This window comes from Ovis aries, chromosome 4 (genome assembly GCF_016772045.2).
Source record: "Ovis aries strain OAR_USU_Benz2616 breed Rambouillet chromosome 4, ARS-UI_Ramb_v3.0, whole genome shotgun sequence".
Taxonomy (NCBI): domain Eukaryota; kingdom Metazoa; phylum Chordata; class Mammalia; order Artiodactyla; family Bovidae; genus Ovis; species Ovis aries.
The window spans coordinates 86,930,028-86,955,459 of NC_056057.1; the positions used below are offsets into that span (position 1 = coordinate 86,930,028).

The 25,432-nt window shown below is 37.6% G+C and overlaps 1 protein-coding gene across 3 annotated transcripts in view; it reads right to left on the reverse strand.

Moving 5' to 3' along the window:
- The window catches only part of TSPAN12 (tetraspanin 12), a 66,711-nt gene that overhangs the window by 17,304 nt on the left and 23,975 nt on the right, over positions 1 to 25,432 (reverse strand). For all 3 annotated transcript variants that reach the window (XM_027968759.3, XM_060414810.1, XM_004008009.6), the window contains exons 5-7: positions 9,883 to 9,957; positions 5,224 to 5,331; positions 1,018 to 1,161 (exon numbers count right to left, since the gene is read on the reverse strand). In XM_027968759.3, coding sequence (XP_027824560.1) covers positions 1,018 to 1,161; positions 5,224 to 5,331; positions 9,883 to 9,957 — 327 coding nt within the window. The remainder of the gene's footprint in view (positions 1 to 1,017; positions 1,162 to 5,223; positions 5,332 to 9,882; positions 9,958 to 25,432) is intronic.

Genomic DNA, 25,432 nt, shown 5'->3' on the forward strand with positions numbered 1-25,432 from the left:
TCCCCTGGAGAAGGAATAGACTACCCACTCCAGTATCCTTGGGTGTCCCAGGTGGCTCAGATGGTAAAGAATCCACCTGCAATGTGGGTGACCTGGGTTCAATCCCTAGGCTGGGAACATATCCCCTGGAAGAGGGCATGAAAGCCCACTCCAGTATTCTTGCCTGGAGAATCCCCATGGACAAGGAGCCCGGTGGGCTACAGTCCATGGGGTCTCGAAGAGTCAGACATGACTGAGCGACTAAGCACAGCACAGCTATACTAAGCCCAGCACAACTATACTGGAATGATGTAGTTCTATTTTAACTTGAAAATAGGATACCCCTAACAAAGTTTGAAAGTCGCCATTAAAAATGAAGGAATAAGAAAGATTCTGCTGACAAATGAATGTGATGATTCTGATAAATTCTCCCAGAAAACGTAACTATGAAAGTTTCTGGGCCATTTGACAACTGATTTGAATCCTAGTGAGCATCAGTCATTAAACCGGCTAAAACTAACATCAGTGATCATTAACCAGCAGGGGGACCTGAAGACTTGAGGACAGCATTTTCTCTGGGGAGTGGAGAGAAACACAATTGTGTGTGTGTGTGTGTTTTGTCATTTTGTTTTGCTTTGTTTTCTTCCTCTCCCCCACTCCCATGTTTTAGTATACAGGGAAGCCCTAAATACCTATTCTGCTCAGGAACTCCAAACCTTGTCTTCCTGAAAATCCAGAGTTAGTCACACACTCTGCATGTCTATTTTAGAAGCAACCTTAGGAGGTGGCAATGGAGCTTGGTTCTAGATAACACAGTTCAAACTCCAATTAATTGTAAAACCTAATCTTTCCCAATTTTCTTTGTTAAAATGTGATCAGTATTCAGACTTTTATATTTATTTTTAGCTTGGTTCCCTTTCTTCACATTTCAGAGGAAAAAACATTTCAAGTTCTTCATATTTAGGTAGAAGAGGAAAATTGCATTGGCCTGTTGTTGGTTCTTTACTTCCATGATAAGTGAATGACACATGGCCTTACCTCTTGATAGAGGTCACTGAGATCTTCCTGGTGGGCCTGTTTGGAACATCCTGGGAATTCCCTAACACAACAGGAATCCGGGGGCCAGTCCATCTCTGTCATTTCCAGCCAGTCGGTGAAATAGACAACTCCACAGCATTTGAACTGCAAAAGAATGACTGGTCAGGCTCAGAAACAACAAAAATATTTTCTTAACTTTTGGGAGATTAAACGTTAGATTTCTTAAATTTTTGTACCCAGAGCTAAAGTCACTTCTGTCATCACCTAATGATATGTGCACATTCTATGTTGACAACAGAAATGTAGGAGAGGACTTCATAATGGAACAATTCTGAACAATAATGCCCATAATGCATGAAGACAGATCAGGCATGACTGAGACTCACTCCCCAAGTGTAAGCTCCTCTACAAGTGACCATAGAGCGATAGTATTCATACGCATACTAACAAAACAAATTTAACGTTAAGCCTCTAGCTCCTAGGGAATAGTAGATCAATCTGTTTGCATATTGCCTAGTTACCGACTTAACTGCTTCACAAATTCAAATATTATACTAAATGTTTCTGCAATCTCTGTAGAAAGATTTTTGGCCAACAGCCCGCATCACAAATATTACCCAACTTGAGTTCATTAACCACCGAATTTCCAAAAATTTCTGAGATATAAACATAGGTTTGGCTGACAAATTTTTATTCAACTGAGTGGGAATCTTGAAAAAAGCTGTCATATCCTATCACCATAATCTCAGAAAAAATGATGTGCTTTTAGATTAAATAAAGTTGGGTTTAAGACATTAAGACAAACTAAATTGTCTTTTTTTTTTTTTTTTTTTGGTCTCATTTCACCAAGTATTAAGAAAAACTTTCTCTGGCCAAGGTTTAGAAACACTGCTTAAGGTCTTCTTAATTTAGATTAGATTCAGAGTAATTAACTATGAAAACTTTCTGCCGTGGGGTAGAGGAGGATTACTCTTCCATATAGTCAGAAAGAAGGACTATACATGGGCGGTCACTGAGAATTCTGCCAAGAGCGGCTGGCTTTGCAAATCATGTAGGCCAACTGATCCACCTGTGTTCAGGATTAACTCTGCATCATAAAATATCACAACCCACCATTTCAAAATTTATCTAAAATAAACTTTAAAGAATTAAGAACTTCTTTTGTGAAATGAAACAAGAGATGATTTAACCTGCTTTCAGTTGTTTAAACATCTAATTTTGAAAGAGAAAAAAAAATCATCTTGAATACTATAAATGATGAATCACTGATGCTTTAAGTAATATTAAATTTTTCAAGAAACTTGAGAAATAATTTTAGTATTTTCCTTTTATATATTTTTGTCTAAAAGATACAATTATACCACAAACATCATGAATTAAGGCAAACATAATTTAATACCATATATTTCACCTGTCATTAAGCATCCATAAAAAAACACATAGTAAAAGCGACAACTTTCTCAAAATCATAAACTACTACATTTCCAAGTTAGTCTTTTTACATCCCTGCATGCAGAGGAAAACTACTTCTCATTTCCTGACATCGTGTGTTTTTCTGTGTGATGACAAGAGGACAGTTCTGGGAACACTCTGACTCCATCCACAATAGAACAGTCCATTTCTCTGGCCTTGTCACGAAGTGAGGGGCTGCACAGAGATGACTTTTCCAAATAATTTAAGCATTTCACGTTCTGGACCAAACACTTTTTTATTTTAACAAGTCACTGAGATATTGTTTCTTTTTACATAATTGTTTTTCTTCATCAATAGAAGATACTGAATTGATACTGAAATTTTTCCTGAGAACTCCCTTGTGACACAAACCCATTCTTAAACCATGCATGACTAAGGAGTACATCTCCGTAGACTATTCCTGCCTCCTGTAGAGTCACATTGTGAGATGGAATCACTCCTCTAACATGTTGTCAAACTGGAAAATCCCACCACCATGTCACATAAGCAGAACCACAGGCTCTGAAGAACAGGTCAAGTAAGTTATCAAGATCACCAATCAGTGAGTGATGGAGCCTATTCATTCCCAAGCCTATACTCCCACCTCTATGTTAAAAAAAAATAATACATTTTTAGCATCAGGTTTTTTTTTAAAGTACTGAATAAATATCACCAGGGCTCAAGTGAGTGTCCAGTAAAGTGAGATGCATGCCTAAACCACGCCGAATGAAAAGTCAGGAAAACTGCTGCCTGACAAGGTTGCTCTCAGCTCTACAATTTATTTTGGGAGAAGAGTGTTATCAGCTGAACTGTGTCCTCCCGACCCTACCAGCAAAATTCATGGGGTGAGGTTCTAACCTCCAGAATGTGACCATATTTGGGAAGAAAAATCTTTACCGAAGTAATTTAATTAATCTAAGGTCACAAGGGTGGGACCTAGTCCCATACGCTGCTGTTTAGTCACTCAGACATGTCCGACTCTTTGTAACTCCACAGACTGTATCCCACCAGGCTCCTCTGTCCATGGGATTCCTCAGGCAAGAATACTGGAGTGGGTTGAAATTTCCTTCTCCAGGGAATCCCATATGACTGCTGTCTTTATAAGGGGAAATTTAAACACAGAGGGAGGATGACACCAAAGAAGACACAGGGAGAAGATGACTTTGGCCATCTACAAGCCCAGGACAGAGGTCTCAGAAAAAAAAAATAGCAATCTTGCTGACGCCTTGATTTCAGACTTCCAGCCTCCAGAATTGTGAGACAATGAGTTTCTGATGTTTAAGCTACCCAGTCTGTGGTACTTTGTTATGGATGCAGCTCTAGTGAATTAATACAAGGGCCTTTCAAAAACTCTTCCAGGAGGCCAAGAGGTCTTCCCCACCTCCTTTTGGGTGAAATAGGCCTACGAGATGGAGGAGAGAACTTAATATACACAACAAATCCAAAAAACAGGAGCGCTATTGTTTGCAGTGCTATACAGTCTACCTAAGTTGGATCCTTCTTTGTACCATTAGGAAAAAAAAAAAAAAAAAACTCACTATTTTTTGACTTGGAATATCATGGTCTACACCACAAATCTCAGAAAATAAAGAGCTCTGGGAAGCACCCATTCAGGGCAGTAGCTGAACACAGCTTACTATAAATTCCCCACATGCTTCATTTATTTTCCCTTCACATTGCTTTTAATACAGATGAAAAGTAAACAAACAAAGTCAGGAAGCATTTAAATAAACAGGAAATCTGTGCTGCAACGATAATTTTCACCATCTCAACAACTGTAACACAAAGAGCCAGATTTGGAGTTTACCCTGGACTTGAACCTCTGCCCGTATCCAAGACAGAGTGACTGGGCAGAGAGCAGGACATCTATTGTGCAAGACACTGATCCTCAAACACTCGGAGCCCAGGGTTAAATGACATGAACAGAAAGAGATATACTTGGTCACCTGAGAATCTCACTCCAGTCATGAGGAAATTGCTTGGGAGAAGAACTTTGGTGAATCAATGGTTAAAGTAACCAGATTTTAAGCAACTAAATATAGTCCCTCTTTGAGAAGATAATGGGATGAGGTGCTATATGCAAGGTAAGTACAAAAATCTAAAAGCACCTAACTTTGTAATGTTATTGTTAACAACCATAAGCTAAATGAGATCAAACTCAGGATCCCATTTAATTCTCTCAACACCCAGAAGAGACAGGTGCTTTTATTATCCCCATTTTGCAGATGAGGAGACTGAGGCTAAAAGAAGTTAAGAAAATTACAGAAGCTCATGTAATAGTAAGCAGCAGAGCTGGAATTTGAAGGAAGGTCTTTCTTTCTAAAAAGCTATGCTTTTAATGATATACTGAGTTCTAATTCCCCAATGAGACCCATTATTTTAAATTTCTTAATGGTGTTTAAATTATAGAGAGCTCTAAAAATCATGAAAAATGATCCATTCAAATAGAGCTTGGGTAATTATCAAGGAATTCTCATTAAAAAGGGAAAATTTACAGTAGTTTAGCAAAAGAGCTTTAAAAAACTCTAAAATATCTGTGAACCATGTGAAATGAAGGGGAAATGATGTATATGGGAAGAAAAGCAGGGCATAGAGCTACTTCAAGTATTTCTTTATAAAGAACTACACCAGTGGTAACTAAATCATGGGCTTAACTGTTCAGCGCAGAGAAAATGACCAAAGCCAAAGCTCTGTACACTCATGAAAATGTGCCATTTATTCCATAACCTCTACCTTCGAAAATGTAGCACTTACCTCTCTCTGAAAAAAATTCCAAGCATGAGTAAGCCACCGGTATCTCGGTAAGCCATAATTTGTCATTCTGGCTTTCAAAGTGACCATATCTGACCACTGAACTGGAACCTAGAAATTAAATGAAACAAAATATCAACAACTGTAACATTCAAACAGCCACATTCAGACACATATATGCTTACATATTCACAAACACAATCACTCATAGACTCATCCACATATACTTACTTGGAATATACTGCAATTGACAAATACTATCTTAAATTTATATTTGTTTGTGGTTTAAATTAACTCAGGGTTATTAAATACTTGGTGAATAATCTCTACATGTGCTAAATGAGGGGGTACTTCATACTAAGCAAAATAATGTGAAATCACTTAATGCCAATATCAAGTTTAAGGAAATCACAAACAAATAAGCTATGTGTTCTACGGGCTTCCCTGGTGGCACAAACTGTACAGAATTCTGCCTGCAAGGTGTTCTATAGATACACCTGAAGAGCTCCTGATAACAAATGATCCCTGCTGAAAAATGCCCTTTGATTTGAGTACATAATGCTATGAAATTGTTCTTTGAAGTGACTGCAGATTATGACACAAAAATAAACAGAGAAGAATTAAGAAGAGAAAGAGTTCAGCTCAAGTCAAGCCTCATTCTGGAATAACCTTGTAAATACATTTTCAAGAATTGGATTTTAGAGGCAATTAACAGAGTTTAATCACAACAGAGCTTCAGGTACACAACACAACAGCTGGCAAGAAATCTAGTTTCAGCATATCATGCTGTGATTTTCTTATAGCTGGAATTTGATTTATTAAAACATTGTTTTGAATTTTTATATCTGTCATGAGAGACATTAATCTATCGTTTTCTTTTAATCTCTTTGTCTAGTTTTTGGCATCATGATAATGCTGGCTATATAGAATGAGTTGGAAGGTATTCCCTCCTCTTCAACCTTTTTGGAAGGGTTTGTATAGATTTATCTGCAGTGCCACAGGAAAAATGGGGTCACACAAATCGTAGTCTCTCCACACCTGTGATATTAAAGTAATTCTTAGGAGACTAGACAGACACCCACATCTGATCTATAGGGCAATATGAACTGGGCTTAGTTGAGCAAATTTGACACTAATTCAAGATTCATATCTTTTTGAAATCTTATTTTTAACAATAGTAATATCAATAGTAGTTTAAAAATTCCTGGCCACAAAAAAATCTTCATTTTGTTCCTTTGTTAATTTTCATTTTTATTACTTGGAAATGCACAATACAAAAGAAAACACCCCAACATTTGGGCACACAACTTTGTTCCCTAAATAATGAGCTGATTTGGGTATGCTTTGTGTTCATATGGTTTCAACAAAGTTCAGAGAACTAACCAAAGTTCAAGCTACTTCCTATAAATTCTTATTATCTCATATCCTTTGAACATAAAATAAATGGAAGTGAAATAAATTCTCTAGAAATGTATAATCTGAAGCAGTTAATATAATTGACAGATTTTATCTCGAGAAGGAATGATGAATGGGAGGCGAATATGTATAAAAAACAGAAATAAAGGGGAAATAGGCTGTCTGACGCCAAATATCTTGATTTGGTTATTGTTGTTGTTCAGTCACTAAGTTGTGTCTGACTCTTTGCAACCCCATGGATTGCAGCATGCCAGGCTTCCCTGTCCTTCATTACCTCCCAGAGTTTGCTCAAAGCCATGTCCATTGTGTCGATGATGCCATCCAACCATCTCATCCTCTACTGCCCCCCTTCTCCCCTCGCCCTCAGTCTTTCCCAGCATCAGGATCTTTTTGGTTATTAGATCTGGTTATTAGAACAGTCTTATTTTTAATTTATTTTCCAAAATAAATATAAGTTGTTTCCCTCTTGTGACCACAATCCATCTGAGACTAAATATAGCAAGAAACAGAGGAGGTCATTGAGGTTTTGGCACAAAATACAATGATCTAGCCATGAAGGAAAACACACACGAATACTGGCTTCTTGCGTGGAACAGCTAAGAGCACAAAGCCCATTCTATGTAAAGGCTGGGTTCTGCAAAATTTGGCAGCTAATAAACCTTAATGGCACTTTTCATTCACACTGCTCTTAGTGCAAAAGCAATAAAAAAAATTCTGACAAACTTTTTCCTAAAGGACTACTTTCCACATTTCTCTTTTAAACAGCCCTTATTTTATCCTGGTGACTTAATGGAGGGGGGAGGAGATTTACACAAGCAAAACAGTGATGTATGCTTCAGCTGGCACAGCAGTGTACACCCATGTAGCATCACTGTGATACTAAGAAAATATTTGCCAATGACCCCTTCATAGAATAGAAGAAAGTACCTAAAATATATACATTCCTTTCTGTCTCCTCAAGTTCCTTAGAATTATATTAGAGTCCAAAGATTTCCTTTCAAATACTTAAATTAATTCATTTCAAACTTGTTATAACTTAGGAAATTAATCAAATATTAATACGACATACACACTATACAAACCATTTTTAAAATCCACTAGAAAGTAAACTCACTTTGAAAACCTTTTAATTACCAAAAAAGAACAAAAATGTTGAAATGAGGCCATCGAGAATTATATAGTTAAGTTCAGTCACTCAGTCGTGTCCGACTCTGCAACCCCATGGACCACAGCACGCCAGGCTTCCCTGTCCATCACCAACTTCTGGAGTTTGTTCAGACTCATGTCCATCGGGTTGGTGATGCCATCCAACCATCTCATCCTCTGTCCTCCCCTTCTCCTCCTGCCTTCAATCTTTCCCAGCACCAATTTACTGTATAATTGATGAGAATTATATAATTTACTACCTATTCTTAAATGTTAAGGAGATCCATGTGTTTTTTGAAATCAGAAACAATTAATGACACCAAAACTGAGTCCCTGGACCCAATTACCACTTCACTTCCTTAACAAACCAAGTTTCTAGGGATAGCATGAAAATATGATTCTCAAAGACAGCAAGAGCCTATTTTAATGGGACATTTTGTTTTGAAGATAGTGCTTAACTTTATATTAAACTAGCTAGAACCTGCCTTGACTTTTCAATTTTTAACAGAGAAGAAAATAACCATAAATTCCCTCTTCTTCCTAAGAGTTGTCACATATTGAAAGCATGAGTATTTTCAGAGGGGTTCAGAGGTGTGGCAGTGCCAAATGTAAGCTGAATTATGTAGAGTAGCCACTAGGCTGTAATTATCACTTAGTTTTAAAACAGAGTCACAGTACAGTAGCAGATTCAACATAGAATCTTTAAAAACTGCATCAGTACCAGAAATGTCTTCAGTTTTCTTACACAGCTCCCAAAATGCCTCTCAGAAATGTAAAGGAATTTCCTCTTCTCCAGAGCTTTTAGGGGCTTCCCTGGTGATCTAGAAGTTAAGACTAAATGCTTCCACTGCAGTGGGCAAGGGTTTGATCCCTGGTCCAGGAACTAAGATCTCATATGCCATGCAGACAAATAACTACGTAGTAAAAAATCAAACAAACAAACAAACAAAAAACCCTTCTGTATTAAAAAAAAAGAGCACTCTTAAGTTTTGAAATGTTGAAGAGTCATCTGGAGAACTTGCCACAAATAAAACTACCCAGTCCCGGCCTTTCCCTCTATTCCAATTTAGCAGGTCTAGCCTAGAGACTTATACTGTGCATTTTAAAGAATCACTCTGATAAACTCCTGCTATACACAACCCAAAGACTACATGTTGAAAAAAGCATCATCTTCTTGAAATAGAATTCTTCTATGAGGCTCAGAGTAGCCAGCCTTCACAGACATACAAAGGTGTTCAACCTCACTAATAATCAATGCACCAATTTTTACCAATGGAGTGAGCAAACATTAAAGAAGGGTGGGATGATTTGGGAGAATGGCATTCTAACATGTATACTATCATGTAAGAATTGAATCGCCAGTCTATGTCTGACGCAGGATACAGCATGCTTGGGGCTGGTGCATGGGGATGACCCAGAGAGATGTTATGGGGAGGGAGGTGGAGGGGGTTCATGTTTGGGAACACATGTAAGAATTAAAGATTTTAAAATTTAAAAACTAAAAAACTAAAAAAAAAAAAAAGAAAGAAGTAATAATGCCCAGTGGAGCAAAGGTGTGAGTGGTAAATCAAACGTGACTGCTAAAACCTTAAGGTTAAGAAGCTCTCATTCTCATTCATTCTAACACACACTTCTTAATTTGGAAGAAGACACTTCAGCTTGCTGTAAACAGAAGGGCATGTTTTCTAGACATCAGCCTTCAGCTGAAGTCAGCATTTTATAAGGTTTTCAAGCAGCTTTTCAAGATTTCTCAAGACCTGTTGCAAATGTGAACATTTCCTATTATTCACTCAGAAGCTCATAAAATTATTCAGGAACATATATTATTTTTGGTTTATTATATCCATGTCTAAGCAATCTGTGGAATTAAAGACATGTATTGGAGTAGAGGAAATGAAATATTACAAATTACACTTTGGAACTGTGATGTAGAGACAGGAGAGAAAACATTACATTTTAGAAGTATTGGGAGTATGCATTGTGACAGAAAGCATAAACATTCAAATTAATAATCATGTGCCTAACAAATCCAGAGTATCTGATTTAAAAGGCTGAACACATACTGTTTCAGAGTGTGGTTATATTCCATTTTGAACTCACCATTATTTCTTGTTCATATGTCCAAACACCACAAGCCAGTTCTACACAGAAAATGACAAGTAAACTTCCAAAATACTGTAGGAGAACAGAAAATGAATGCTGTTAGGATAGAATCAAAGTAAAATACGGTCATCAGAGACAAGCTAAGTATTATTCAGTGTTGCTCACCAAAAGAACAAGAAAGCAGAGGCACATATTCAGGAAGCTCCCTCCCTTGGGAGCAGATGGGGAAAATTATGGCAAATTTTGAGGCATCGGCAGACAACATTCAATACTTACCTAAGTGAGTCGTTTGGATAGTACTCTATTTATCAAATGCTTTTATAATTAATTCTCTAAACAGATAATACTACCTTATTTTACAAATCAAGAAATTAATGAGAAAAGTATACAATATGACTTGCTCAAGAATGTGCATAATAAATTTCAGAGACCTGGACCACTGCAGACCTAGACCACTGTTCTATGTGCTGTTCCTTGCCACTTCTCCAGTCATGCAGGTCACTTTACAGAAGCAAACAGTAAAAGGGTGAGAAAGAATGGGCTTTCTGAAAGTTCACTAACTGCAGCAGAATTAAAACAACTCCACTGGACTTTCCTAGTGGCGCAGTGGATAAGGATCTGCCTGCCACGGCAGGGGACATGGGTTCAATCCCTGGTCTGGGATGATTCCACATGCCGCGGAGCACCTAAGCCCATGTGCCCCAACTACTGAGTTCAAGCTCCAAAGCCAGCAAGCCACAACTCCTGAGCCTGTGTGCTGCAGCTACTGAAGCCCACATACCCAACAGCCTGCAAGCCACAACCACTGAGCCCACGTACTGCAACTACAGAAGCTCGTGCGCCTGGAGTCTGTGCTCTGCAACCAGACAAGCCAGGCCAGTCATGGAAAATTTGTCTTCTCTGGTGCCAAAAAGGTTGGGGACCATTGCTATACAAAAGATAAAGTAATATTTTCTTAAAGAGATGTCATTTTATAAGTCCTTTTATTTTAAGCCTATAGAGTATTTCTGGTCAGTTTCAATCTACTCAGATCTCATTTCCAAGTACTGCCTTACTTTGAAGATTTTAGCCTTAATTAGAAGAAAATTCGTGAACACAGTACTCCAAGTCAGTTTTTCTCCAAATTCACTTTAATACTTAAGAAATGTCTAGACATGAACAATACCATATCTGCACTTTATATTACAAAACAACAACAAAAAATGTTCAAAAACTATATGCTAGGTAAATGTTCTTATCTTTGATAAGACCCGAGGAGAAAGTGAGACTGCAGAAAAAAAAAAAATTATACTATGATATACTTTTGCTTTCTCAGATCTCCAACCTAAGTTTTGTCCAAAATTGACTTCCGGTTAGGGTTAGGATGAAACAAAATCATCCTCATATTCATCACTGCACAGAGAATCACTCAGTTACTTTTAGTTTAAGGGCTGGATCTAAGAGCAGCATTTATAAAACCTGGTGTTAATCCATAGTTTACACAGAACAAAACCAGCAAAGAGTTCAGCAACAGCTCCCGCTGAGCTTTGTTATGGTGGGAAGTGTACATACGTATCACATTTCACTACAAAACCGGCTGTTGTCCTCAATATTATTGGAACATTAGTGGATCTCTCCTAATGATGTCAACATGTGTCTCTCAAGCTCTTACTCTCCCCCACACACGTGGTGTGCTGAGATGATCTGTACCAATCACATTTGCTTCCTTTGGTGGCTCAGACAGTAAAGAATCTGCCTGTGATGTGGGAGACTTGGGTTCAATCCCTGGGTCTAGAGGATCCCCTGGAGAAGGGCATGGCAATCCACTCCATTATTTTTGCCTGGAAAATCCCCATGGACAGAGGAGCCTGGAGAACTACAGTCCATGGTGTCACAAAGAGCTGGACATGTCTAAGCGGCTAAGTACACAATCACATTTGCAGGGCAACTCTTCCCCTCTTCCTCCACAAATGCTATCCTAGAAGGGTGGAAAAAGCTCTGAATTTGGAGTCAGCTGATAGCAGTTCAAACTCAGCCCTGAAACACTATGATCTCTGGAAACTCATTAAACTGCCCTGAGTTCAGTCTGCTCATCTGTCTGATGAAGATAAAAAGAAAGTCTTCTTCACTGTTATGATCTGATTTGACACATGGGAAAGTGGTTGGGAAAATTTAAAATTTTGAGTTTGTAAAACATTATTCAAATGATATTCTGAAGTAGTTATTGAAATACAATCCCATATGGACTTGTCCTTTCCTCCTGGATTTGCCATTAATTCCCTGCAGCGCTGCAGTTTCTTTCTCATCATTGTTTTCCAGTATTTTATTTCTTGTTCTTTATCATTTTATGTCTCTCCTCTCCCTTGTGCAGCAGAGCTCCTGTACATCAGCTCTCAGCGGCTTCAGCTTTTAAACCAGTTGGCTGCCTCACCCACAAGTCACTGTGCTCACTAACCTGACAGACCATCAGTTCTGGCTGGCAGGGATCTTGTTCATAAACATTATTTTATCCTCAGTGCCTAAGGAGCACCTGTCACACAGCAGGTATTTAATAAACGTTGGTGGGAATAATGATCAGCTTACTAACTGAAAAAAAAAAAATTCAGATTTCCTTGAGTTTCTCTGGCTAATTTAAGCTCTGAGTTTCTTGTTAACATTTGATCCCCTTGACTTCTGCTTACACATTTCTATTCTAAATATTGCCTCTCTGTTTTACTACTTGTCTTTTTGGAGGATTATCCTATGATAATTCAGTACACCTTTAAACATTTAAGACAATTTACATAGTTAAAGAAAAGGAACCATATGCAGACTCTCCTCATCTTTCCTGAGCTTCTATCAACTGGATATTTTAAATAAATAAAGTCTGAGAAAGCGTATTTATACAAGGGACTTAGAATACAATTATTTGCATTAACAAACTATTTTATTTGCTTTTAAAATGATTTGATATGACTTTCTGAAACGAGCTAAGTTCTACTGCAAGCTAAAATTGTGTTCTATGAATGTTTTATCCCTAAACATATATTCATGAAAAAAACTGCATCAAGTAAAGCAAGCTAATAATAAGATACACCTTCAAAATTATGCAATTAATTAATGATATTTTTCAATACATCTCTGAAGCTGAGACTAACTACCTTTCAGTTAAAAAATAAGCATCCTCAACTGGGTTAGATAATAAAAGATTAAGTAAAACACTGTAGGTGAAATTTCTTTGTTGACTTAAATGTAAGAACATGAGCTTTGAGATAAAATAGACTGTCTTCAGATTCTGGCTCCTCTACATACCAGTTGGTTGACCTTGGGCAAACCACTAAGCCTCAATTTCCTCATCTGGAAAATGAGAATATTAAAATTACCCTGCAGTGCTGCACTAAGGATTTGGCCAGGTAAAGAACTATCCCATAGGAATCATTATCTAAAGGGTAGCTATTATTAACCATATCCTGGTATCTATTAGAAAATAAACTCCAGGAGTATAAGAAGTACCGTTATGTTTTAAATACTTAACACACTGCCTGGCACAGAACACATACTCCATGAATATTTCTTTAATAGATGTAACTATGATTGGAGGATGACAGCAAGTAGAACTGCTCATTTCATCCTAAAGACAACCAGCCACTTCCACTAGAGAACAGCTAATGCCCCAAGTTATTCGCTGAAATCTTTAGCAAAAATCCCTGTCCACTGAGAATATAGCTGGTATTTTTCAAAACATCTTTATTAGGAAACTAAAGAAGGAAGGGTGTGGAGGGTGGGGAACTCGACTTCTTTTTTCAAAATACTGAAATCAATTCTTCTGTTATTTTAAACAAAGGTTGGCCACAGAGGGCAAGAATGGCACAGTTTACTAGTCCCTTTGTCCCCTGGATGTATTTGAGGAGGAAGGTAAAGGCATGGAATCCTGCCTTCCTATTTAACCCTTCATGACTTGTAAATAAACACATCCTCCAAGACAAATAAAGGGGATTCATTTCCCCTATTAAAGATTATTTCATCTTCTTATATGTGTACAGACAAGAGAGTAAAATCTCAAGGAGGTCTTTTCTTAAACAAATATTTATTTATAAAAATAAGCTGGTCCCCTGACACTTCCCCCACTCCCCAGAATTTCCCCCTAAAGAAAGTAGGTTAAATAGACACCTTTATCCCTTTTTTCTTGGAACTTCACTACAACAACAGTAAAAGAATATTTTTAAAAGACCTAAACCCAGAGATAAAGGAAAAGAAGACAACAGCAAGGATATTTTGGAAGGTACAAAGCAAATAGATGAATAGCAAGTTTCTCAGCAGTCCCCCAAAGCTGAATGCTTAATCGGCAGTGGAGAAAGCTGGGAATAACCTGATTCATATACAGAGTCCTCCAGATGCTCAGGTACTGGCAGCCCTGGTATGGACATCCACTTGCGGAAGTGGACGAAGGTAGAGCTAAAAAGAGGATGATGTGTTGAAAAATTGTTTAGGAAGAAATTAGAGCCCTCTGGTCCCCTTCTCTACTGTGTAGCTAAGTGACTATCCACCCCTTCCAGTACAGAAGTTAAAAGATGGGGTGTTATTCTGTGGAAACAGTGAAACAGAGTCTCAAAACTGGGGACACTAGGTATAGTTGAGGATAAAGGAGAATACTAGAAACAGAATAGCTCATATTTAAATACTTTTCCCACAAAGGTTCAAAACCAAAATAGCACGGGGCTTCTCAATAAAATACTGGAAGCTCAAGACAGCAGAAGAATGTCTTCAAAATTCAGAGGGAAAAATTATTCCAGCCTATAATTCTACAGCCATTAGAATTAACACATAAGGGTAGCAACATGGACGGACATGGAGATTATTGTACTAAGTGAAGTGAGTCGGACAGAGAAAGACATATATGTTATCATTCATATGCAGAATCTAATTTTCAAAAAATGGCATACATGAACTTATTTACTAAACAAAAACAGACTTACAGATATTGAAAACAAACTTATGGAAAACATGGGGAGGAAGGATAAATCAGGAGCAGATTACTATAGACATGCTACTATACACAATAGATAACCAACAAGAACCTACTGCACAGGGAACTCTACTCAATATTCTGTGATAACCAGCATGAGAAAAGAATCTAAAACGCAATGAATATATGTAAATGTATAACTGAATCACACTTTGTTATGCATCTGAAACTAACACAACATTGTAAATGAACTACACTCCAACCAAAAAAAAAAATTTTTTTTAAAGAACATGTAAGGGTATATAAAGCCATTTTTTAGGCAGGCAGTTTTTTTTAAAAAATTTATTTCCTATGTATGTTTTTTCAGGAAACTACTGGAAGGTATGCTCCCTAAAATGAGAGACTAAACAGAGTAGGACAATGACTTGGATTCCAGGAAACAAGGGATCTAAAACAAAAGCGAGGCAAAGGAAATCTCAGAATGGTGGTCAAGGGATATCCCATGACGGCAATAGTCTAGACTGGGTCTAGGACACACCGAGATTTCTTTAAAAATTATCATCGATAGAATACCCCAAATATTTGAATATACGAGGAGAAAACATACGCCAGAAGAAGTTTAGAGTTAGATAGAAATATTAATACATGAAAAACAAGGAGAATTATTAATTCCCCCCCAAAGCCAAAGAATTATTCCAGAAAGAAAAAGTAAACCCAGAAATTTACCTTGCCCAACTGTGAATAACATTTACATAGCCATAATCATGTAAACACTGTTCTAACCAAAATGATATATCTGTGCTGAGGTGAGACAGGAAGTATGCATGGTGGGGGACGGGGTTTGCTGAGGGCAGGAAAGGATACCAGTTCCTCCTATTCCATAGATGTCAATGGATAGACCTTAAAACTAGAAGAATGACATTAAAATGTGATGTAAAGACATGGATGAAAATTTCAAGGGAATCTGCTAAAACAAACATTGAAAGTGGTTGCTTCTTACTTTGGAGTATAAAATGATAAAGGTGGAGGACTACTATTTTTCATAAGAAGCATTTTAGAATTAAATTGACATTCTGTGTATGAAGCACTCTGATATAAGTAAAAATAAAATTAAACAATAGCCCCGCCCCTGACAACCTGGCAATCAAGATAAAAAGGCTGGTAGCTGGAGGATTTTATATGTTTTGTACAGAAAAGGTTATTCCAAAAGGCTGAAAATGTTAAGTAGCTCAATTATACTTCATGGTTATTGGGAATAAAGGGGGTGAATGACAGAAACTTATGCTCAGGTGATGAAACACCTTATGCTAAATATATCTTCACTAACTGAAAATAGGGATGCTATACAAAATACAAAAGGTGTATATTTGAATGTGATTTGGGCTTCCCAGGTGGTACGAGTGGTAAAGAACCCATCTGCCAATGCAGGAGACATAAGAGATGCAGCTTCCATCCCTGGGTCGGGAAGATCCTCTGAAGGAGGGCATGGCAATCCACTCCAGTATTCTTGCCTATGAAATTCCATGGACAGAGGGGCCTGGCAGGCTACGGTCCACAGTGTCACAAAGAGTCGGACACTACTGAAATGACTTAGCATGTGTGCACACAAATGTGATTTACAACCTCCCAGACGTCTCTTCCACTAGACCCTATTTGGAAATTTGAATCTCTCCTGCGATACTGCTTATTAAAACCACACATATAGTCTATTTAAATCAGTGTGAGCTGGATTATTTTCTAACTTGGAGAATTCACTTTAGTCACAAAATTTTGAAGCTTAGAACTCTATGTTATGGGCAATTTTGTTCCATGAGAGAGGGGCTTGGATTTAGTTTATTTGCTCAAGAAACATCTATGTTTGTACATATAATCAAGTACTGTAAATATATAAAATTAAAAGTATATAAAAGTATGTACAAATTAAGTATTCTTATATATATATGCATATATACAAATGTATGTGTGTTTATTATACCAAGGATGTATGTACATTATATGTTGAGTGAAGTCGCTCAGTCGTGTCTGACTCTTTGCGACCCCATGGACTGTAGCCTACCAGGCTCCTCTGTCCATGGGATTTTCCAGGCAATAGTACTGGAGTGGATTGCCATTTCCTTCTCCAGGGGATCTTCCCAACCCAGGGATTGAACCCGGGTCTCCTGCATTGTAGACAGACGCTTTACCATCTGAAACACCAGGGAAGTCACATTATATGTTATTCTTCAATAAATATTGCAAAAATATAATTAGCTGTATCTTTGAAAGAGAGAATGGAACTAGATTCACTGAGAGACAACAGAATGCTAAAAGCACCGTTACTGCAGCCAAGCATCCTGAATACAGATACCAACCTGACCATTTAATAGTTGGGCGCATCACTTAACTCTTCTGTGTTTCTGTGTCCCCATGTACAAAATAGAGATAACAACAATGGGAACCTTATAGTACAGTTGAGAGAATTTAATGAGCTGATACATGTAAAGCACGTACAATGGTGGCTGGCAAATAGTACACGTTATATCAGGCATGTTGATGGTGATGTTAACAATACCTTACAACCCATCACCTATAGATCCCAACTACTGAACACACATACATACAAGTACATGTTCCCATGGGTATTTACAAAACCTTTCTTGTCTTTGAACTAAAACACCTTATTCTCATCTTTGAACTTATCCAGTAGGGAAAAAAAAGACTGCCAATAATATCAAAATTTTAAGGATAGCAAAAATATTTCTTTTTCCCTTCACCTAATAATGCTTAGTTAAAGGCACAAATGCTGCCTTAACTGCTATGTCAAGTTTCTGGACAAGTTACATCAAAAATTCCACCTCCTCTTTTTATGTTTTGAACTTACATTAAGTCAGTCAGATAAGCGCTGTTTACAATTAATACTAAAATTAATTTTTGTTCTTATTCATATTTTGTGATTTTTATAAAGAAATATAGTGCCATATGGCCAATGAGTGCTTAACAGTTCTTTCCCTGAACTTTCATTAAAGCACTAATAAATGAAATAAGCATTACTTCAGCATTTATATAAAATATTTCAAATACTTTTTACTTTGGAGAAAACAGATTCATTAAATTTTTTTCATTTCTAATTTCTATCAATCTAATCAAAACAAGAAAGCAATCTGCCCTAACAAAGCCAATCAATTTATTGAGTGCTAATATTTATTGAGGATATTAAACTTTATAAGCAGTTGAGAAATATAGGAAAAGATATGTTCAATTATGAAAAGCCTTTTTATAAGAAATATGTTCCATTAATATAAAACTTGGCCTCATCCTATCCAGTTTTATGGACAGAGGACTCTGAGATATATACTATCTAAAGGAAGCAAAGAATTCTATATCCAGTGTACCATAAATAGTGTGTTCGTGTGTGTGTGTGTGTGTGTGTGTGTGTGTGTGTGTGTGTACACTCAGTCATGTCTGACTCTTTGCAACCCCATAGACTGTAGCTCACCAGGCTCTTGTGTCCACAGAATTTTCCAGTCAAGAATACTGTGGAGCCTACTCAGCAAGAGTACCATTTCCTACTCCAGAGGCTCTTCCCCACCCAGGAAGTGAAACTGTGTCTCTTGCATCTCCGGCAGCACTGGCAGGCGGATTCGTTACCACTAGTGCCACCTGGGAACCCCTACCATAAATAGACAAAATAGTTATTCTCCAAACTGTTTTCCTGGAAAAGAATTTTTACATTAAAGCAAAACTGTATGTCTTTCTCATAAGTTTTTCTGTGCCAGCAAGCAGATAATCAACTACATATCACAGAACCTCCTCAGTGGCGATATATTTCACTGAGCGAAAAGTAAAAATTATAAACATTGTAAAAGTTACTTTAATCTGCTAGTCTATTAATTTATAAGTAAAGACTCAGGTTTTTTTCTTAAGCAACATTCAACACAATTTAAAACCACCAAAGTCAGATTTGCAGATTATATCTTGGAAAATGAATACAATCTGAGACTCACCTCCCTGCAAATAAAAACTATTTCAAAATATAACATACTTGACCAGACATTTGAATATTTTAAAAACATGATGCCTTTGGACTCCTACTTCATACTACATAACCAACACTTTTAATAAACAAAAAGTTTGATGAAAGCCTGAATTCACTAAATGATAAATGATAAACTCCAGTCTCTACCCTGTCAAATCCTAAACTCTGCAAGCTTTCAGTGTTAAGTATCTCTGTGTCAGTTGTTTATTTTTCCTTTCCCAGTGATTGGAGGTTTAAAAATATTATATTACTTATAGTTAGTAAATAAGAGAATTCCACTGCCAAATATTTGTACAAGATAATGGAAGGGCCGACAGTCTGTTAAGAATCCACCCGGATGAAACTACTAACAGCCCAAGAGCACTTATGCTTAGAACACATCCCTACACAAAGCCTTTGTTTTAGCCAAGTCTCAAAACGATGTCATAGCAGACATAGGCTTGGTACTTTCTGAAGGCCAATTATTCACCACGCTTCATGTGTCTTTACAAAAATTTCCCCAAAAAAGGCAACATTCTTTAAAGAATCATAAATGAGATGAGTTCAATCTAGTTGAGAAAAAGCTAGAACCATACACCAGTTTTTGAAGAAATGAAGTCTTGTCATTCTCGAGCCCACGCAGAAAAGCGAGCTAAAGTAAGAAAGTGATTGGTAAGCTGTGGTCCTTTGTGCATGCTTACACTTGAGTAAAAATATAGAAAACTTTTTGTAATAATGTATCTTAATTTACCCTCCTTTCCATCTTATTGACACTGCTAATTGTTGAGCTAGTTTCTCTATCAGAGATGCTAGTAAGTTCAGATTAGTAGGTGTTTGCTTCACGTGCAGTTCAAACTACGAGACAGAGAAACGTGTTATGCCAGGATCAGAGGGACTCAGCCAAGGGCTATAGGTTCTCAGGGTCAGTGATGTATATCGTGACAGGTAAAGCATTAAGGGTGAGACAATAAAGCAACTGGTCACGCTAGACGGGTCACCACATATATAGTTTCTGTTGCTTTGTAAGCCAGGTCAGCTAAAGTCTACAAGCTCGGCCCCATTGCAAAAGATTTACAGGGTGTTACTGGTCTTAGAAGAGGCTGTCTCTATGTATTACTGGGCTATTCCTCAAAATGCGAGACAGGGGTCTCCATCACCAGAACCTGGATAGGAAAATACAGAGGAAGTAACCTAAGCAACACAGTCAAAAGACACTAGGCTCAATTCAATCCCAATCATGCCTCTCACTCAGACCAAAATGTGGTCAGATCCCTTGCAAACACCAGAGGGGCCAGGAGTCATTACCACAGGCATCTTTAGGATAACATCAGTTAGAGCAGGCTAGGAAATTGGAAATTCTAAGAGACTTATTAGATGAAAAGAGAATACATACTTTACTATCTATAATAACTTTTAAATTGATCTATATTTGCAAAATTATATTCTAAATCACATTCTTTTGCTTTACCTTTATTTTCAACAAGATACACATTTTAACTTATCTTTGTACATTTTTCAGGAAAATCTCAAGCCAACTTGTTAAAAGAGTTTTAAAGGAATTCCCTGGTGGCCCAGTGGTTAGGGCTCCATGCTTCCACTGCAGAGGTGACAGGTTCAGTCCCTGCTCAGGGAACTGGGGTTTTCACAGGCTGCATGGCAAGGCCAAAAAAAATTTTTAAAGAGTATTAAAGGGGAACATATTCTTTAAATTTTATAAATCCATGAACACAAATATTTATTACAAGTGAAGAAGTTTATTCTGTTTTTTTTTTAAATAAATCTACTCAAGTAAAAATACTTTCTTCCTGAACCAAAAATATGTATTTTCCTTTTTAAAATAATAAAATGTAAGAACACAAGCCTGTCCACAGTCACACTTAAAGTTCAGGGAAAAGAAAATCATATGTGAATAACGATATAATTACAAAATTGTCACCAAAGTACCCAAACATCAGTGATAGCGAAGCGAAGTTGCTCAGTCGTGTCTGACTCTTTGGGACCCCATGGACAGTAACCAACCAGGCTCCTCCATCCATGGAATTTTCCAGGCAAGAATACTGGAGTTGGTTGCCATTTCCTTCTCCAGGGGATCTTCCCAACCCAGGGATTGAACCCGGGTCTCCCGCATTGTAGGCAGACGCTTTACTGTCTGAGCCACCAGGGGGTGGAAGACACAGTTTAATCACACAAATTACAGATGAATTTTTTTAATGCCTGTTTATTACAACAAATATTTTAGTTATAAGAATGTTGAAAAGTTGAGATCCTGGAAGACCTGCTTTTATAGACAGACTAATAATAATTTGAAAGGTCCATATCCATTATCATTAGATAAGTGCTTCTAACGTGCTTAAAAAATTTTGTTCTCAAACAAGTTAAGCAGTTCTGTAACAATCCTCTGCTGCTAGTCAACTGTTTATGGAACGTTTTCTCCCCTAAGTCTGGGAAACTGTGGCAGCATTCCAAAGAACTACTGTTCTGACCATTCCACAAGAGCCCTTGTCTGGCTGGTCTCCCTGAGGGCACCCTTGCCGCACATCCAGTTTCCTGGTGCCTACTTTAGCTTGATGTGACTATAATTTTGCTATTAAACCTGAACTCAAAACATCCAGAGTAAAAAAATTTTTATTTCTGGTGTACATCTGTGAAAAACTTCTAACACCTTAGCTAGACTGCCCCGCCTGAAAACCTTTATTCCTTCATTAGTAAAGGCACATTGGTAGAAGAAAAATACATCTTCCATTCTCTGTTCTATCATTAAAAAAGTTTGTCTAAATGCGAAGTCCACTTAGCCCAGAGTGGCAGGATTGGGTAGCGATCCTCTGCGGGGTAAATGAGGTAAGAGCCCAGAAGAGAGTAAGAAGGGATACTGCTTCAAGGTTATGTGGCAAAAGATAGAGCAGATCACATCACTCTTCAGCTCCCTGAACTTCACACTGCAGAGTATATGCACAGGATATTCAAGACATCTCCATAATTTGGCTTAAGTCACACAGTCAAGTCTTAGCCCTGCATGCCTGGCACACATCTCTCCAATGACCTATACATGCCCTTTGCCAAGCACTCCATGAACCTCTGAATCTTATCACAATTACTCTCTCCACTAGCCTTTCAATTCCTCAAAGTCCCTTGCTTCCCCAGCCAAGGTCTTTCCATCAACCTTTGCCCACCTCTGCCCATGATTCACCAGAATTTTGCCTTCCCTCTCAGATCTCTTCCTCTTGTCGCTATTAAATACTTCCCATAGAAGAGGCTCTCTCTCCTTCCTTATAGTTGTTGCTGTTTTTAAGTACTTCAACAACACAAAAAAGAGCTTTTAGAATTAAAGTATTTTAATTACAAAAGGAAAACTTCTCAGGGTCTCCTTAAAAGTTATCAGTCCCTGTCTTCAACTCAGCTGTGTAAACTCTGCACAGAAACTTGAAAATTTATATTTTAAATGCTTGTTTCCTAGAAGAGTCACTGAATAGATTCATATTTTTACTTAATTAGAAACAATTTTGACATTGGATATATAATCTAATAAAATTCCAGCATTCTAAAAGATGTTTCTGAAATGTCTTCACAGCTGTGACCATACTGAGAAAATGCATAGCTTCCAAATTATTAAGTTTTACAGGGAAGCCTGGCGTGCTGCAGTCCATGGGCTTGCAAAGAGTCACACACAACTTAGCAACTGAACAACAGCATCAAAAACTGAAATAATATGGTAATCTAAAGAAAATTCAGGGATAATCACTTATTTCTGAATAATTCAAATATATTGCTTAAGAGGAATACTAAGTGATACAGCTACAGCGCTTATATACTTAAACTAAAATTAGTGTTTCTGTCATGTGAGCTGAGAAGATTCATCTTAATTTGAGCACATCATTGGAGCCTGTTATCACCCTGTATCTGAATAAAGAAGGAAATGGGCACTTCCCTGGTGGTTCCCAGTGGTTAAGACTCCAAGCTCCCACCGCAGGGGGCACGGATTCCATACATGGTCAGGAAGCTTCCCTGTTAGCTCAGCAGTAAATAATTTGCCTGTCAATGCAGGAGACACAGGTTTGATCCCTGGGTTGGGAAGTTCCCTAAAGAAGGAAATGGCAACCCACTCCAGTATTTTTGCCTGATGGGCTATAGTCCATGGGGTCACAAAAGAGTCAGATGAAACTAAGTGACCACCACCACCTACTGGAAACTAAGCCCCTGCAAGCCACACAGTGTGGCCAAAAAGAAAAAGAAAGAAAAGAAAAATTCACATTCTTCGGATGTTGCATACAAGTAAATATTAAACTTCATTTTTCCAGAAAGTCTTTCTAAAATTTATTTTCCTCATTATAGCTTAAACAATTAATTCTTAATTCTCTCATCTTTTGTGTCATTTGCTTGACTATTGATTTAGCTCTATTTCCTAAGTCTTCTAGACACTGATATGATTTCAAATGAATAGTTACTGCTTCACCTAGGCCAAAGGAAGTCAATAGCAAACGTGAAAGCAAAAACTCTACACAACTGCTGAATTAGCCTCAAGGTAGCATTTGCTGAAATCACCCTTTTAAGAGCATGTGCTGCCAGAGAAATATCTGTCACTGAACTCCACACAGACTGCAGATATTCACCAAATCAATGCATATAGATTTATATGGCTTACATCTAGCCAAAGCTATCGCAAATGTATATAACAATATATAACAGAGCTTAATATGCTTACTATGACAGAGTATACCTAAATTATACCACAGTCAGAAATACAAAATCTTGAGCCATTCATACTTCACACCCTAAAGTAAGCAAAAAGTTCAAAGAACACTCCAGATCCTGTCACAAAGACCCACCACTAAGGGCAGGAATATCATGACACCTCCTTTCAAATACATTTGCTTATGGGCTTTGCTGGGGTATAATTAGAGGCAATCCGGCCAGCTTCATTTAGGAAACCAAGATGTGCAAACTGAGCCTCTGGATGCAGAAATGTCTACATCATCTTTGGTTTTCTCTGGCTGAAATTTTTGTGAGTTTAACAACTCAATTTTAAAACGGCAACTTTAAAAGAATGCTAGTTAATGTGTGAAAATAAAACACCTATATTGAATGGGGTATGTTTCTATTAGATGAGAAACACTAGATAGATAGATACTGAATAATATCCTATTTCCTGATGTCAAGTAATACAAACATTACTATAATGTGCAAAAATACTATCTCAGCAAGGTACGCTGAATTCAGTTGTCTTTCATCCAGTCCCCAAAGTCTTGGTCCAGACCCCGTCCACGCTTTCAAGGACTAGGGGTTGTACTCAGTCAATCAGTCATGTCCAGCTCTTTTGTGACCCCATAGACTGCAGCCTGCCAGGCTCCTCTGTCCATGGGATTTCCCAGGCAAGAACACTGGAGTGGGTTGCCATTTCCTTCTCCAGAGGATCTTCCTGACCCAGGGATCAAACCCGGCTCTCCTACTTGTCTATAACCGCTAACCATCCTTCCCAAAGCCTCCACTCTTAAATGTTATCATTTCATCAAATGCTAGACACACTCACTGACCATAGTCCAAGGGAAAACTTCAGACTCTCCTACAAAGATCTTCACGGTCTTCAGACTACTTCAACCACTTTTCACTGACACCATAGCCACCAGAATTTCTAAGTTTTGCCTAAACTTGCCATGTTCTTTCATGGTTCTTTTTTTTTTTTTTTAATAGGAAATGCTTGTTTAATGTAGCCTGTTTTCTTCTTTTTATTAATTAATTAATTTATTTTAATTGGAGGCTAATTACTTTACAATATTGTAGTGGTTTTGCCATACATTGACATGAATCAGTTGACCCTGAGGGATGGGATGGGGAGGGACGTGGGAGGGGGGTTCAGGATGGGGAACACAGGTACAGGGTTCTGTACACATGCACACAGTCTGCATGTAACTTCCCTCCTCCACCAGAAAACTCATACACTTTCAACATCCAGCTCAAACAAAGACTCTCCTGCAAAATCTACCGGAAACCTCCAGCTGCTCCTTATTCAGGGTTCCCACACTAATTTATTTATAACTTTAATACTCTATTTTGCTTTTTTATTTTCCTTACAGTCTCCCATTTCATCTCTGTATCTTGTGTTTATCACAGACTAGGTACTCAATATATGTTTACAGAGGGGAAAAGGAAAGAGAGGGGCAGGAAAGAGGCAAGAAAGGAAAAGAGAAGCTGTCTGATTCTTGGATAGGATAAGGGAGAACTAAGGATGGATTTTTAGAATTCCTTTAGTAATAAGGACATTAAAATATTATATACCTTTAAAAGTTGAATGACTACTGAATATGTTGGAATTATAGATGAAGCATATTTAAGTCTTATAGAAGTTGTGCCAGCAATTAATTAAATATATTCCAGTCATTGGGTGGTGGAGTGAAACATATACAGACTCAGAATGTAATTTGTATCTAAATGTTGATGAAAGCAACTAGCAGCTGTGTGTCTTTGGGCATCTTACCTTCCCTCAGTTATGAAATACATCTAACCATATCAAGTTGCTATAAGTATTTTCTGAGAAAACAGAGCGAAACTCTGGGCAGATGCTGAACATGTAATCAATGATATGATGGACCTTGACTTAGAAATAAAGGTACTAGGCTATCAACCAAAACTATTAG